Source organism: Muscardinus avellanarius (genome assembly GCF_963383645.1).
Source record: "Muscardinus avellanarius genome assembly, chromosome: 7".
Taxonomy (NCBI): Eukaryota; Metazoa; Chordata; class Mammalia; order Rodentia; family Gliridae; genus Muscardinus; species Muscardinus avellanarius.
Genome location: NC_137793.1, coordinates 104,331,898 through 104,344,808, shown reverse-complemented (window position 1 = coordinate 104,344,808; position 12,911 = coordinate 104,331,898). Strand labels below are relative to the sequence as shown.

The following is a 12,911-nucleotide window of genomic DNA, read 5'->3' as shown; positions in this document are numbered from 1 at the left end:
GTAACTCCAGCATCGGGGAGGCTGAGACCGGAGGATCGCGGTTCGCGGACAGCCTCAGCTGCATAGTGAGGCCCTCTGCAACTTAGTGAGACCTGGTTTCAAAATAAAGAATTTTTAAAATATAGGGTGGGGGGTGAGCTCGGAGGTATAATAATGCCCCTGGGTTCCATCCCCAATACTAAAAAAAAAAAAAAAAGAGTAAATTCTCACCAGACATAGTGGTGCCTAACTCTAATCCCAGCTACTTAGGAGGCCAAGGCAGGAGGATCTTAAGTTCAAGGCCAGCCTGTACAACTTAATGAAATTCTGTCTTGAAATAAAATAAAAAGGGCTCGCTGTGTTGCACAGTGATTGAACACCAGTCCATCATGTGCAAGGCCCTGGGTTCAATCCTTGGTACTAGAAAAAAACTAAAAAAGAATAAATTCTCCAAGCCCTTTTTAAAAAAATCATTTCTTCCTCCCCACAGATTGGAGAAAACCAAGTCCCTGGCCCAGCAGTTGTCAAAGGAGGCTACTCAAGCTGACATGGAAGCAGATAGTTCTTATCAGCACAGTCTCCGCCTTCTGGATTCAACGTCTCAGCTTCGGGGAGTCAATGACCAGTCCTTTCAGGTGAGGGCATCTAGCCTCTGTACTAGCCTGCGTACTTTGTTTATAGACCAAGGACACAAGGACTTTCTTCTGTAGGGATCCTGTGTTCAACCACTCAGCTTTCTCTCCATGTTGACTCTTTCAGTCAACTTCATATTACTACAATGAAATGCTGGAGATAATGAACTTATCAAGAAAAAAGGTCCATTTAGCTGACATTTTTGGAGGCCCAAAGACATGGCACCAGGACTGGCTCTGTTCTTGTGAGGGTGGTGAAGGATGATAGTGGAGAGATGGGTCAAAGCAAAAGTTTACATCCTGAGCCAGGAACAGAGAGAGAGAAGAGAAAGGCAGGGTTGCAAAATCCTTTTTGAGGGCACATCCCCAATGACTTAAGATATTTACTAAGGACCTAGTACTAGGCCCACCCTTGGGACCAAACCCTTAACATATGGGGGATACTCCCCATACGCAAACCATAGTTTGGGCCCTTCTTGATTTAGAGTGAAAAGAGCAATCATCCTTCTTAGTACCCATTTTTGTATTCTTAAACCCTAATTCTAGTCTCTGAAAGTCTTTGGCCATTTTCTGAACCTAATAGTGGGTCAGAGTTTTATAGTTCTTCCCTAGTTCTGGGGAGTATTGCAATCTGTGGGAAATTGCTAGAAAGCTCGATGTGTCTCTGTGTACAGCCAGTGAGAAGACTTTGGTTATCAAAAGTTTTACTTTGTTCCTGCCAACAATTCCCTTAGCTCTTCTCCCTTTATCAGATTAAGAAAACTCGGCCTTCTACCCAGAGCAAAAAGCACTCAGACAATTCCCAAAGATAGATGTTCCTGTGAATTTATAAGCTCAGATGTAAAATCAATAATAATTTCTTAACAAAAAGTCAAAATCTGCCCGGTGCTTGGGGGACCTGCTGTCTGTCGTTGGGCAGGTGGCCTCATTTCTGTTAAGCTTTGGGTCTGGATGGCTGGTGACAGTTTCCTTGGCTTCTCAAAGCTCTGGCTATTTTCAAACAATGATGAAGGCCGATGCGGTGTCTGGTGAGGGAACGGCAGGCCCATCCATGTCTTTGCACCCACAGGCGCAAGCCCAGAGGATCCGACAGAAAGCGGACTCGCTGTCCAGCCTGGTGACCCAGCATACAGATGAGTTCAAACGTGTGCAGAATAATCTGGGAACGTGGGAAAGAGAAACACAGCAGCTCTTGCAGAGCGGAAAAGATGGGAGACAGGTAACCTTCTGTTAACTCGCTCACTCAGGAAGCGTGCCCTGAGCGACTTACCACGCGAAGGGACCTGGTGAGGAGAGTTCTCGGAAGTTCTCTGAAGGTCATGGTGTGCATAGACAGAGTATCTGAAGGTCATGACGTGCATCAGATGCAGTCACTGAGACAAGTTCTGGATGTTCTTAGCCCCGCCCACTGAGTCAGCGCCCTAACCTAGGAACAGGACCCAAGCACCCTAGGTCTAATTTTGGTCTGTCTACGAGCTTGGCTTCAGGAAGTAGCTAAGAGTTTGATATTATGGCTTGCAAAACGGTCTGTGTCCTCTGGAGACGGTTCTCCGTACGGCACATGTTGTTGGCTTTCAGAGTTTTCTCTGCCTCAGATGGCAGAGGGGTTTGCTCCGGCGCCCCGAGGCCTCGCAGTGAAGCAGAGCACTCTGTTGTCATGAAGAGAACTGTGTCCGGGTGATTTTGCTAGCAGGAATGCACTTACTCTAATCTTGTTCTGTCTATTTACAGAAATCGGATCAGCTGCTTTCCCGTGCCAACCTTGCTAAAAGCAGGGCCCAAGAAGCGCTCAGTGTGGGCAACGCCACTTTTTATGAAGTTGAGAACATCCTGAAGAACCTCAGAGGTTAGTGCTCCCCGTCTCAGATCACTCCAGTATTTTATAATTTAATTTAATTTAATGGTTGTGGCGCTGGGAATTAAACCCAAGCACATTCTACCTCTGACCCATACCCCCCCCGCCCTATTTTACTTTTTATTTTATTTATTTATTTGTTTGTTTGTTTGTTTGTTTTGCAGTACTGGGGATAGAACCCAGGGGCATTCTACCTCCAGGGTACACTCCCAGCCCTATTTTTTATTCTTCATTTTGAAACAGGGTCTCACTGAGTGGCAGAGGGCCTCACTAAGTAGCTGAGGCTGTCTGTGAACTGAGATCCTCCTGTCTCAGCCTCCCAAATGCTGGGATTGCAAGCGTGCGCCACCACGCCCGGCTCCACATTTTAGTTTTGAAGCAGGGTCTCATTAAGTTGCTGAAGGCCTTGTAAGTTGCTGAGGCTGACCTCAAACCTGTGATCCTCCTGTCTCAGCCTCCCCAGTACTGGGAGGCACATGCCGCCATACCTGGCACTTGGACATTCTAAAGGTGAAGTCAGGGCCGATGTGTTCTGAATTCTCATACATCTCTTTAAGTGGCAGGTATATTGGGTTATTAATAGATCCTTAGTGAATATCTTTCTAAAGAGGAAAACTTATTAATATTTGGCGTAGGCAGTAGAAAGAATTGAGCTAAATGTTGGAAAGTCTCTCTGCTGGGCCACATGACCAGGCTGAGCTGGTGACAGGACCTTTCTAGATGCTACCATCTTCTTTGAAGAGAACAGGTTGCACTAACTTATCTCAAAGGTCCCTCGTAGATCCAACATATCACTGCTGTACAGATATTTTTCCTTTTCTCTTGGAACCAATATGGTGGCTGTCCCAGTCTCAGGAGGTTTGGGTTGTGTCTTGCAGAGATTTGGGTAAAATGTAAGAGTCTTCATTAACAAACAAAATATTCCAAAAGTCTTCAGATTTTCTCTCTGCTCACATTACCCAAACCCCAGCTCTTGATATTGGTAGCTTAGGGCTGAAGGCTCCAAAATTCTACCTGCTTTTTATCCACTTGGGGTCTTGATATACTTGAGCAGTGGAGACCCAGGGCAGGCTGTCAGCTTTCCTAAGCAAAAGACTAACCATGTCCCCTCCAATACAAGCTTTAAGATGCTTTCCCTGGGCTGGGTGTGGTGGTGCACGCCTGTAATCCCAGTACTTGGGAGGCTGAAGCAGGAGGATCCAGTTTGAGGCCAGCCTCAGTAACTTAGCAAGGGTCTCAGCAACTTAGCATGACCCTGTTTCAAAATAAAAACCAAAAAGAAGGTCAGGGGTATAGAATGCCCCTGGGTTCAAGCCCCAAGACACCCCCCTACACACAAAATATTTCCCCTTGGATAAGAAAGAGTAATTCTAAGCCAGGTGTGGTGGTATATGCTTCTAATCCTAGTACTTGGGAGGCTGAGACAGGAAGATCATAGGTTTGAGGCCAGCTTTAGCAACTTAGTGAGGCCCTCTGCAACTTAGTGAGATGTGAGACCTTGTTTCAAAATAAAAGAATAGAATAGAGCTGGGATAGAATGCCCCCGGGGTTCAATCCTCGGTACTACAAAAACTAAAATAAAATAAAAAGTAATTCTAGCTGGTAATAATACTCTTTCAGGAATTTTTTCATGAAAACATCAACCCCTTCCCCCCTTTGCAAATTATTTTCCATCTGCCTGGCCACCTTTTCTTGCTTTCAGAGTTTGACCTGCAGGTTGAAGACAGAAGAGCAGAAGCCGAGGAGGCCATGAAGAGACTCAACCACATCAGCCAGAAAGTCGCAGACGCCAGCGACAAGACTGAGCGAGCCGGGGCAGCCCTGGGGAGCGCCGCCGCCGATGCCCAGCGCGCCAGGAACGCAGCCAGGGAGGCCCTGGGGATCGCCGACGAGATAGAACAGGTAGAGGGGCCCGGGCGGGGCTGGTGTAGGAGAGAGCGAGCCTCTCCTGGTTCATGGAAACCCCAGACCGGACTCACATGGCCACCGCTGGGCTCGATGGATTTGCAGGTCTGTAAACGACCGGATGCCAGAGCCCCCACTTTACCTCCCTTTCAGACAGCCATGAGAAGAACCATCAAGGGTTTTTTGTTTGTTTTTAGGCTGGCCTTGTTGGCCCATGCCTGTAACCCTAATTTTTGTGAGGCAGAGATGGGAGGATCGCTGCAGGTTTGAGGCTAGCCTTAGTGAGACCCTGTCTCAAAATAAAAAAATAAAAAGGGTTGGAGTATAGCTTAGTGGTAGAATGTAGAATGTATTTGGATTCCATCTCCAGTACTACTACCAAAAAGAAAAGAAAAATCCCCTTCTTCTCTCTGTCTCTCTGTCCTTCTCCTCTCTCTCTCCTCTCTTCTTCTCTCTCCCCTCCCCTCTCTCTTCTCTCTCTCTCTCTCTCTCTCTCTCTCTCTCTCTCTCTCTCTCTCTCTCTCTCTCTCCCCTCCCCTCCTCCCCCCCCTCATGTGTGTGCACACATGGTGCTGGGGATTGGACCCCCACAAGGGCATTCTACCTCCAAGCTACATCTTGGACCTGCGATCCTCCAGTCTCAGCCTCCCAAGTACTAGGAATACAGGTATGCACCACCTGCCCAGCTCAAGGTTTTCTTTTCTGTGGACTGTTGTATTTGTTTCCTAAAGCTGCTCAAACAAAACCTCACAAATTAGTGTTGGCCTAAAACAACACTAATTATTGTCTCACAGCAATGGAGGCTAGAATCGGAGTTCGGAGTGTCTCTGAAGGCTCTCAGGGTGAGCCTGCCCTGGCCTGTCCCGAGCCTCTGGTGATGTCCCTTAGTCTGCACCTCTGATTTCTGTCCCTGTTATCATAGTGTCTCTCTCAGGGTCTGTCTCTTCCTGGGAGGTTATCTGTCATATTGGATTAAGGACCTACCCTTCTCCGGTGTGACCTCATTGTGGCTAATTAAATTGCAACAACCCAATGTCAGAGAAAGGTCGCATTGTGAGGTGCTAGGATTTAGGACATCAACATGTCTTCTGGGGAGTCACAGCGATCGTCAGCGTTGTGCTTCCAGATTATGAACTTCTGGAGCTCTGGCTCCTTGGTCCTGGTCTGTAACCTGAGTCTGAATTCTGCTGACTTCTGTTCTCAGCTCTCCACTGGGCTTAGGCTGTGGTGCTGGGTTCACACAATGAGAACCGCCCGGCGCTTGTCCTCACTCAGTGTAAGGGGTAGACACGCGGGCTGTACTTAGGACCTGTATTTAAATGCTACAGTGGAAGAGAACATCTTAGCTCTTAATTAAGCACTACTTCTAGAAAGTTCATGCCACTGTAGAAAGCCGGGAGGAAACTCTCAGCATCTCAGCTATCTGATCTCACTTTTTTTTTTTCTTTTAGGTACTGGGAATGGAACCCACGGGCATTCTACCTTTGAGCAACATCCCCAGCTCTATTATTTATCTTTTATTTTGAAACAGGGTCTCACTGAGTTGCAAAGGGCCTCACTAAGTAGTAGCTGAGGCTGTCCTTGAACCAAGATCCTCTGATCCCAGCCTCCTGAACCCTGGGATCACAAGTGTGCGCCACTACGTCCGGCTCTGATCTCACTTTTAAACTGCTTGGTAACCTGCAAAAATAATTTCTACCCACCCAGATGTGGTGGCACATGCTTATAATCCCACTACTTGGGAGGCTGAAATAGGAGGATGGCAGGTTCACAGCCAGCCTCAGCAACTTAGAGAGACCCTGTTTTAAAATAAAAAGTAAAATGGGGCTGGGAGTAGAATTTTACCTCTCAGAAGTAGAATGGCCCTGGGTTCAGTTCCCAGTAAACACACACACACACACACACACACACACACACACACACACACACGATAATAATAATAATAATAATAATAATAATAATAATAATAATAATAATTTTTCCCCTCTTTTTCAGTACTGGGGATTGAAACCAGGGGCATTCTACCTCTGAGTTACACCCCCAGTCCTATTTTTTTATTCTTTTTATTTTGAAACAGGGTCTCACTAAGTAGCTAAGGCGAGCTGCGAACCTGCAGTCCTCCTGTCTCGGCCTCCCAAGTGCTGGGATTATGTGCACCACCACGCCCGGCTAATAATTTCTAATTTTAAGTCCCTTGAGAGTAGAGACCAGTTTCTGGTACTTCTCTTTCTACAACTTCTAGCATAAAGACATCAGGGATTTGAAGCTCGATAATAGTTTATTGGTAAAGACATTGACCAGCTTGGTTGTTATAAAAACTAGGAACTCAACCCTGTAGCTCCTTCAGTTTCTTTGCTCCAACCTCAACTGTGTTGGGGATCCTAGTAAGGTCATTCAAAGGACCACAGTGGCCTGGGATGTCCACAAATGGTTCCTGACTGTGTTCAGCGTTTGGTGAGTGCTGGACTGAGCGGGCAGCGGTGTCTTGAGGCCGACGCTCCAGGCCCTAGAGACAAATCCCAGTATTAAGCTGTTTGAGGCAGAGTTGGGGGAAGGGCGTGCCCCGCGTCTGACCCTGTGCTGTTCATCCAGTTACCCCATAAGGCCCTGGCCACAGCTGTATTTTTCCTGCGTTCGTCCCTGGGATGTTTTTGTGTCTCATCTCTCTCTCTCCTCTTCCGTCCCTGGCTCCTTTTCTGCTCCCAGGAGATCGAGAGTCTGAACTTGGAGGCCAACGTGACAGCAGATGGGGCCTTGGCCCTGGAAAAGGGACTGGCTACTCTAAAGAGCGAGATCAGGGCGGTGGACGGAGAGCTGGCCGGGAAGAAGCTGGAGTTTGACACGGATGTGGACACGGTGCGCATGGTGAGCGGCCGCCTCGCCCACCCTGGGCCCCTTCACAGCCGCCAGTGTGGAAAGTGCCCTTTCAAGACACGTTTGTGTTTCTTTATCCTCAGGTGGTTACCGAAGCCCAGAGAGTGGATAGCAGAGCCAAGAACGCTGGGGTGACGATCCAAGACACGCTCGCTGCCTTGGACGGCTTCCTCCACCTGATAGGTCTGTGGCGAACCCACAGCCTCCCAGCCCCAAGCTCCGGGACCTGGCCCCGGACAACGGGAATCTCAGCTTTCCTTAAAGGTGTCTGGAAGTGTGCTTTGTGTCCAAGCCCAGACACCTGCTACAGTTTGCTTTACGTTTCTGGACTCTGCCATCTCTAAGGGTCGCTGAGCACCTGTTGCACTGAGAGGTGGAGGGCCATCAAAGAACTGGCCGTATTCTAGAGCCTTCACAGAAGACGAGGGTTTTGCTAAGGAGTTCGGCTTTGATCCCAAGAAGCCAGTAGGCAGTTTTAGGCCGGGGAAGAATATACTGTCACTGTACATTCTGGAAAGATCAATAGGGCAGCTGAGTAGAAGGGAGCTTGAAGAGGGTTAGACAGAAGGCAGGTGAGACCACTCAGGATTCTTCTGGAAATCGAGGCACAAGATGACAAGCTCTTGCTCTGAACCAGGAGGTGTGGAGAGGGGAAACATGCTGGGCAGATTCTCCTGGTCTGTAAAGTCGAGGACCACCTGCCAGTTCTCTTCCAAACCAAAGTTATACCTTGAACTAACTAACTGGGGGAAATTTAAGCTGCCTGGATAGATGGCCCAGACGAAATGGGAAGATCAACGAGAAACTGCAAAGCTGTAGGGTAAAGTAGATCTGATGGCACCGCGTGACAGGTTTCCCCAGTCACTCCCAGGAGGGAACTGACTTTAATTAAAATGCCGGATGTAGGTAGAACTGGTACCGACCCCTCCTTGGGCCTGGTTAGTCAAGCTTGGACTGCAGCAGAGAGGGAGAGAGGGACTTGGTCCTAGGTTCCAGAGACCATCAGGAAAAGACTTAGATCAATGTTTTTATTTCAGGAGAACAATTTTAAAACCTGATTTTTTTTTTTCTCGGTGGAGTGCCATCGGTACCCTGAGAGACCAATATTGTCTGTGTCGTTATACTAATGGATCTGCTTTGTGGCCCAGTAAGCCCCAAAGAGGAAAATGCCCTCTAAGGATAAAAAAAAACTCCCCAGCGGAGATTTAAACAGTGTCGATTAGTGTTCTGAAGATGGTAATGAAACTCATGAAGCGTTTAAGGAGAAAAGAGCAGGAGGGAAGAGGTAGCGGGACTGTTGAACTTTTACTGTGCATCAGCCTCTAAGCCGGGTTTGTTTTATGGTGTCAGACCATTTTCATCTTTGAAGAGTCCTGTGAGTAGCGTCATATTATTGTTATTATTTGGTACTGGGGATTGAGCCCAAGGGCATTCTACCTCCCAGCTATAGCCCCCATTCCTTTTTTATTTTTTGCACTGAAATAGGATCTCACTGTCCTCGAACCTGTGATCCATCCATCTCAGCCTCCCAGGTACTGGGATTAGAAGTGTGCGCCACCACGCTCAGCATTTATTATTTTTATTATTCTCTTTTGCAAGGGAACAAACCTGGGCTGCAGATGCAATCGTGCAGGCGGGCTTCAAAGCGAGATCTCTTGTCTCGGTGTTCCTGGTTTTTGTTTGTAGTCGCTCCTGCCCTGTTGCCAGGCTCACTGAACTTCCTTTGGATCTCACAGAACCCTGAATTCTTGAATTCTCCCCTGTGCTGTCCCCAGGTGACAGACCCCCCGGGCCAGCACTTCTGTGATGGTACCGTGCCTACTCCATGTGCCCTCTAGGGTTCCGGAGCAGTAGCTGGTTGTTTGCTCTTAGGTACAGTAAACTCACAGCCTCAAGCACTATCACTGAAACCCATATGTGAAACACCCATCTTGAGTTTGAATTGACTAAGAACCACTTGAACCCAGCTGAACTCGGCGCGTCTGGCTGGGTGCCCCTTATGCCAACACTGGCTTTATTTAGTTTATGGGTCAAACATACCTGAACAAATGTGATCACATCTCACGTTGGAAATAAACCAATACCTAGCCAGATTCCCACTGTGTGAGGCCGGAACATAGTCTTACATCATTCTCTTACAGCTGGAATCCATCTCTCAAACAGCAAGCATACCTTGGCCTCTCTAAACCCTGAAGCCCAGCCAGTTTTTAAAGGTCTTCTAATAGAAAACAGCAAGATATTTCCTAAGGGTGACTCACAAAACATAGTTTGGAATGGATGCTGATCCTGGGGGTGAGCTGGGCTGGGCAGACACCTGGGATAGTGCTCAGGGCCCTGTGACCTTCAGCCTCCATCTTTTCAGGGTAGGATTTCTTGACTCTAACATAAGAGAAGTCCAAATTTTGTTTGCTATAATGCTCAGAAACTTGAACTGGATTGTTCATAGCTAAATGACTAGGCTAGTGTTCTCAAAACTTTTTCTTGATTATTTTCAATTTAAAACAAGTCTTAAGCTGGATGTGGTGGTACATGCTTGTAATCCCAGTGGTTGGGAGGCTGAGACAGGAAGATCGTAGGTTCGAGGACAGCCTAAGCAACTTAGCGAGACCTTCAGCAACTTAATGAGACCTTCAGTAACTTAGCAAGACCCTCAAATAGGAAGTAAAAAGGGCTGGGGGTATAGCCCAAAAGCAGAATGCCCCCAGGATCCATCCCCAGTACCCCCCCCCCAAATCGTCTTTTAAGTGCATGATAGACTATTTGCTCTAGGCAGGTGGAAACAAGAATTTGTGCAGGCTACCGAAGAGCACACACACGTTCTGTGAGATCTGACCACAGCTTTTCTATGCTAATGTCTTTCTTGTTCCTTAAAATAGACCAACCTGGCAGTGTGGATGAAGGAAGACTGGTCTCACTGGAGCAGGAGCTTTTCCGAGCCAAGACCCAGATTAACAGCCAGCTGAGGCCCTTGATGGCAGAGTTGGAAGAGAGGGCCCGTCGACAGAAGGGCCACCTGTATTCGCTGGAGACAAGCATAGACGGGATTCTGGCAGATGTAAAGAACCTGGAGAACATTAGAGACAACCTGCCTCCAGGCTGCTACAACACCCAGGCTCTTGAGCAACAGTGAAGCCGTCCCAAGTCTCAGCTGAGGTTCTTGGGACACAGACCCGGGAGCCCAGGAGCTTGCTCGTGTGGGTGGGTGGGATGCGGACTTTTGAACGTGTTTACTGGGTGTGCTTGGGTCAGTTGAACCTGACCCCATCCCGGAGACCTTGGCCAGGTGGATGTGTTATTGCGCCAGCACGGTACAGTTTGCTTCCTGATCCAGGGAAATGAGACCAATAGGGTTCAAGACTGAGCAAGGGCCTGGGCACCCAAAAGTAGACTGGTTGGAAGGAAAAACTGCCCAGGCAGACGTTGACTTGAGAATGGTTGGAAACAGAGTCCCAGAGCATGCACAAGCAGAGCTGGATTAGAGTCGGCTTATTCTTTGAGTACTGTGACTTGGTCACAGTGTGACTTGACCCAGGCATAAAATTCTTCTGCCTAATGTCGGAGCAGAGAGTGGAACCGATTGCACAGTGGCCAGTAAAATACTATTGCTTCATACGGTCTTCTGCAAGTTTCTGGTTGGCCAGAGTTCCTCCAGGTTGCCACCCCGTGCAGGAGCACGAACTTGGCCTTCAGCTGGAGGAGGCAGGCTGCGACAAGCCCAGGCCCTGCGAGCCCAGCCCGTGGAGCAGCATGTCGCTGGTGCACCCCCTTCCAGCTCTGCACCTGGGAGCGACAGCCTTTCTCCTAATGACGCCACGTCAACTTAGAGACCGCGTTTTTGATAAAGCATCTCCTACCAGCAAACTGAACACTGGGAGCAGGAATTTACTTTGGGGCCTTGAAGTGATAGAAAAATGTTGTTTGGACATTTAAAAAGGTGAAATTTTCTAGAAGATCTATTAGTCATCATTCAAGCCCAGTTTTTAAACCCTAAAAACTATATGCATCCACATATTTTTATCTTCTCTTTCTTTCCTTATAGCTGAGAATATTTCTGCCCGCACGAGCTGGGTAGAATCCATCCTTCCGACATTTATTTATTGAGTCCTTACTATGTGCCGGGGTGGACAGCTTAGTGCCCACATAGTCTCTTCCCTCATAGAGTTCGTTTTCTAAGGATGAAGACAAACATTAAAAAAATCTAACTTTCAAACCTTGCTCAGCCCGCGTGGTATTTATTGTGATCACCCTTGGTTTGCAATTTCTTTTCTCGACTGAACATGTGTTGCAAGACATTCCCGGGGGAACACTTGAGTCCGGGCAAGGCTGAAATGGCTCTGGGTTGTGCACACTTCCCCGAAGTCCAGCTGTTCCTCCACCTCCTCAGCATGGGATTGCGACAGACAGCGGAGGCACGCTGAGGCCGGTGGGGATTGATTGCTGAGGAGCCAGACCCAGTTCCACCCCAACTTGGAAGACCTCAGTCCTGCCTTGCTTCTACGTTTCCTTGGCTTTTATTTTTAAGACATATTTTAAAATTAAAAAAAAATAATTGTTAGATGCTTGGGGTCAGTTTCTGGCTGTATTGAACTTGAGGCCTGCAATGGAAACATTAAAGCAATCGCACCCTGACAGGCCATAGAGCTAGGGTTTTTAGTTCCTATTTCCAGGTATTTTGGTTTGCCCTTTCCGACCAGGAGAACACTTTGTGAGACTTAGCTGGTGCTGTATCCTAAGCAAGAGGGTGTACTTTTAGAAGAACAGAAGCTGGGTGGAGGGTATAAATGCTATTCCTGTCACTGTCACCTTTTTTTTTTTCCTTGTCCATGATAAAATAAATGTAACATCAATAGTTTGTGGTACCTATGTCATGCTTTTTTTTTTTAATTAAAAATCAACAAATTAAGGTCCCTGTGCTTGGGAGGCGGAGACAGGAGGATTGCGCAGGTTTGAAGCCAGCCTTTCTGGCTTAAGAGATCCTGTTTCCAAATTAAAAAAAAAAAAAAAAAAAAAAAAAAAAAAAAAAAAAAATATATATATATATATATATATATATATATATATATATATGAATAGGTCTGGGAGTTTAGCCCAGAGGTAGAAGGGTTCCATCCCCAGCACCACCCAAAAAAAAAAAAAAAGATCCTGGACCAGGCAAGTTAGCACACACCTGTAATCCCAGTACTCAGGAGGCCAAGACAGGAGAATTGTGGATTTGAGGCCAGCCTCAGCAACTTAGTGAGACCATCTTTCTTTCTTTCCTTTCTTTCTTTCTTTCTTTTCTTTTCTTTTTTTTTTTTTTTTTTTTTGGTGGTACTGGGAGTGGAACCCAGGGGCTTTCTATCTCCAGGCTATACTCCCAGACCTATTTTATATTTTTATTTGGAAACAGGGTCTTACTAAGTTGCTGAGAGCCTCACTAAGTAGCTGAGGCTGGCTTCAAACCTGTGCAATCCTCCTGTCTCAGCTTCCCAAGCGCGGAGATTATAGCATGCACCACCATGCCCGGCAGACCCTGTTTCAAAATAAAAATAATAATAAAATAGAACTGAGGGTACAGCTCAGAGGTAGAATGCCCCTAGTTTCAATCCCCAGTAACCTTTCTCTCTCTGTCTGTCTCTCTGAAATGACCAAGCTGCCCAAGTGACTGAGGAAAGGATTCTGCTCCT

The 12,911-nt window shown here is 47.2% G+C and overlaps 1 protein-coding gene across 1 annotated transcript in view; it reads left to right on the top strand.

Annotated features, from left to right (window-relative positions):
* Window positions 1–10,375, top strand: part of LAMC2 (laminin subunit gamma 2) — a gene marked incomplete at both ends in the record, with an annotated part of 74,835 nt that extends 64,460 nt beyond the window's left edge. The window contains 7 exons of the mRNA XM_080699003.1: window positions 470–614; window positions 1,681–1,830; window positions 2,343–2,457; window positions 4,169–4,368; window positions 7,078–7,236; window positions 7,329–7,428; window positions 10,122–10,375. Coding sequence (XP_080555129.1) covers window positions 470–614; window positions 1,681–1,830; window positions 2,343–2,457; window positions 4,169–4,368; window positions 7,078–7,236; window positions 7,329–7,428; window positions 10,122–10,375 — 1,123 coding nt within the window. The remainder of the gene's footprint in view (window positions 1–469; window positions 615–1,680; window positions 1,831–2,342; window positions 2,458–4,168; window positions 4,369–7,077; window positions 7,237–7,328; window positions 7,429–10,121) is intronic.
* Between the last annotated feature and the right edge of the window lie 2,536 nt (window positions 10,376–12,911).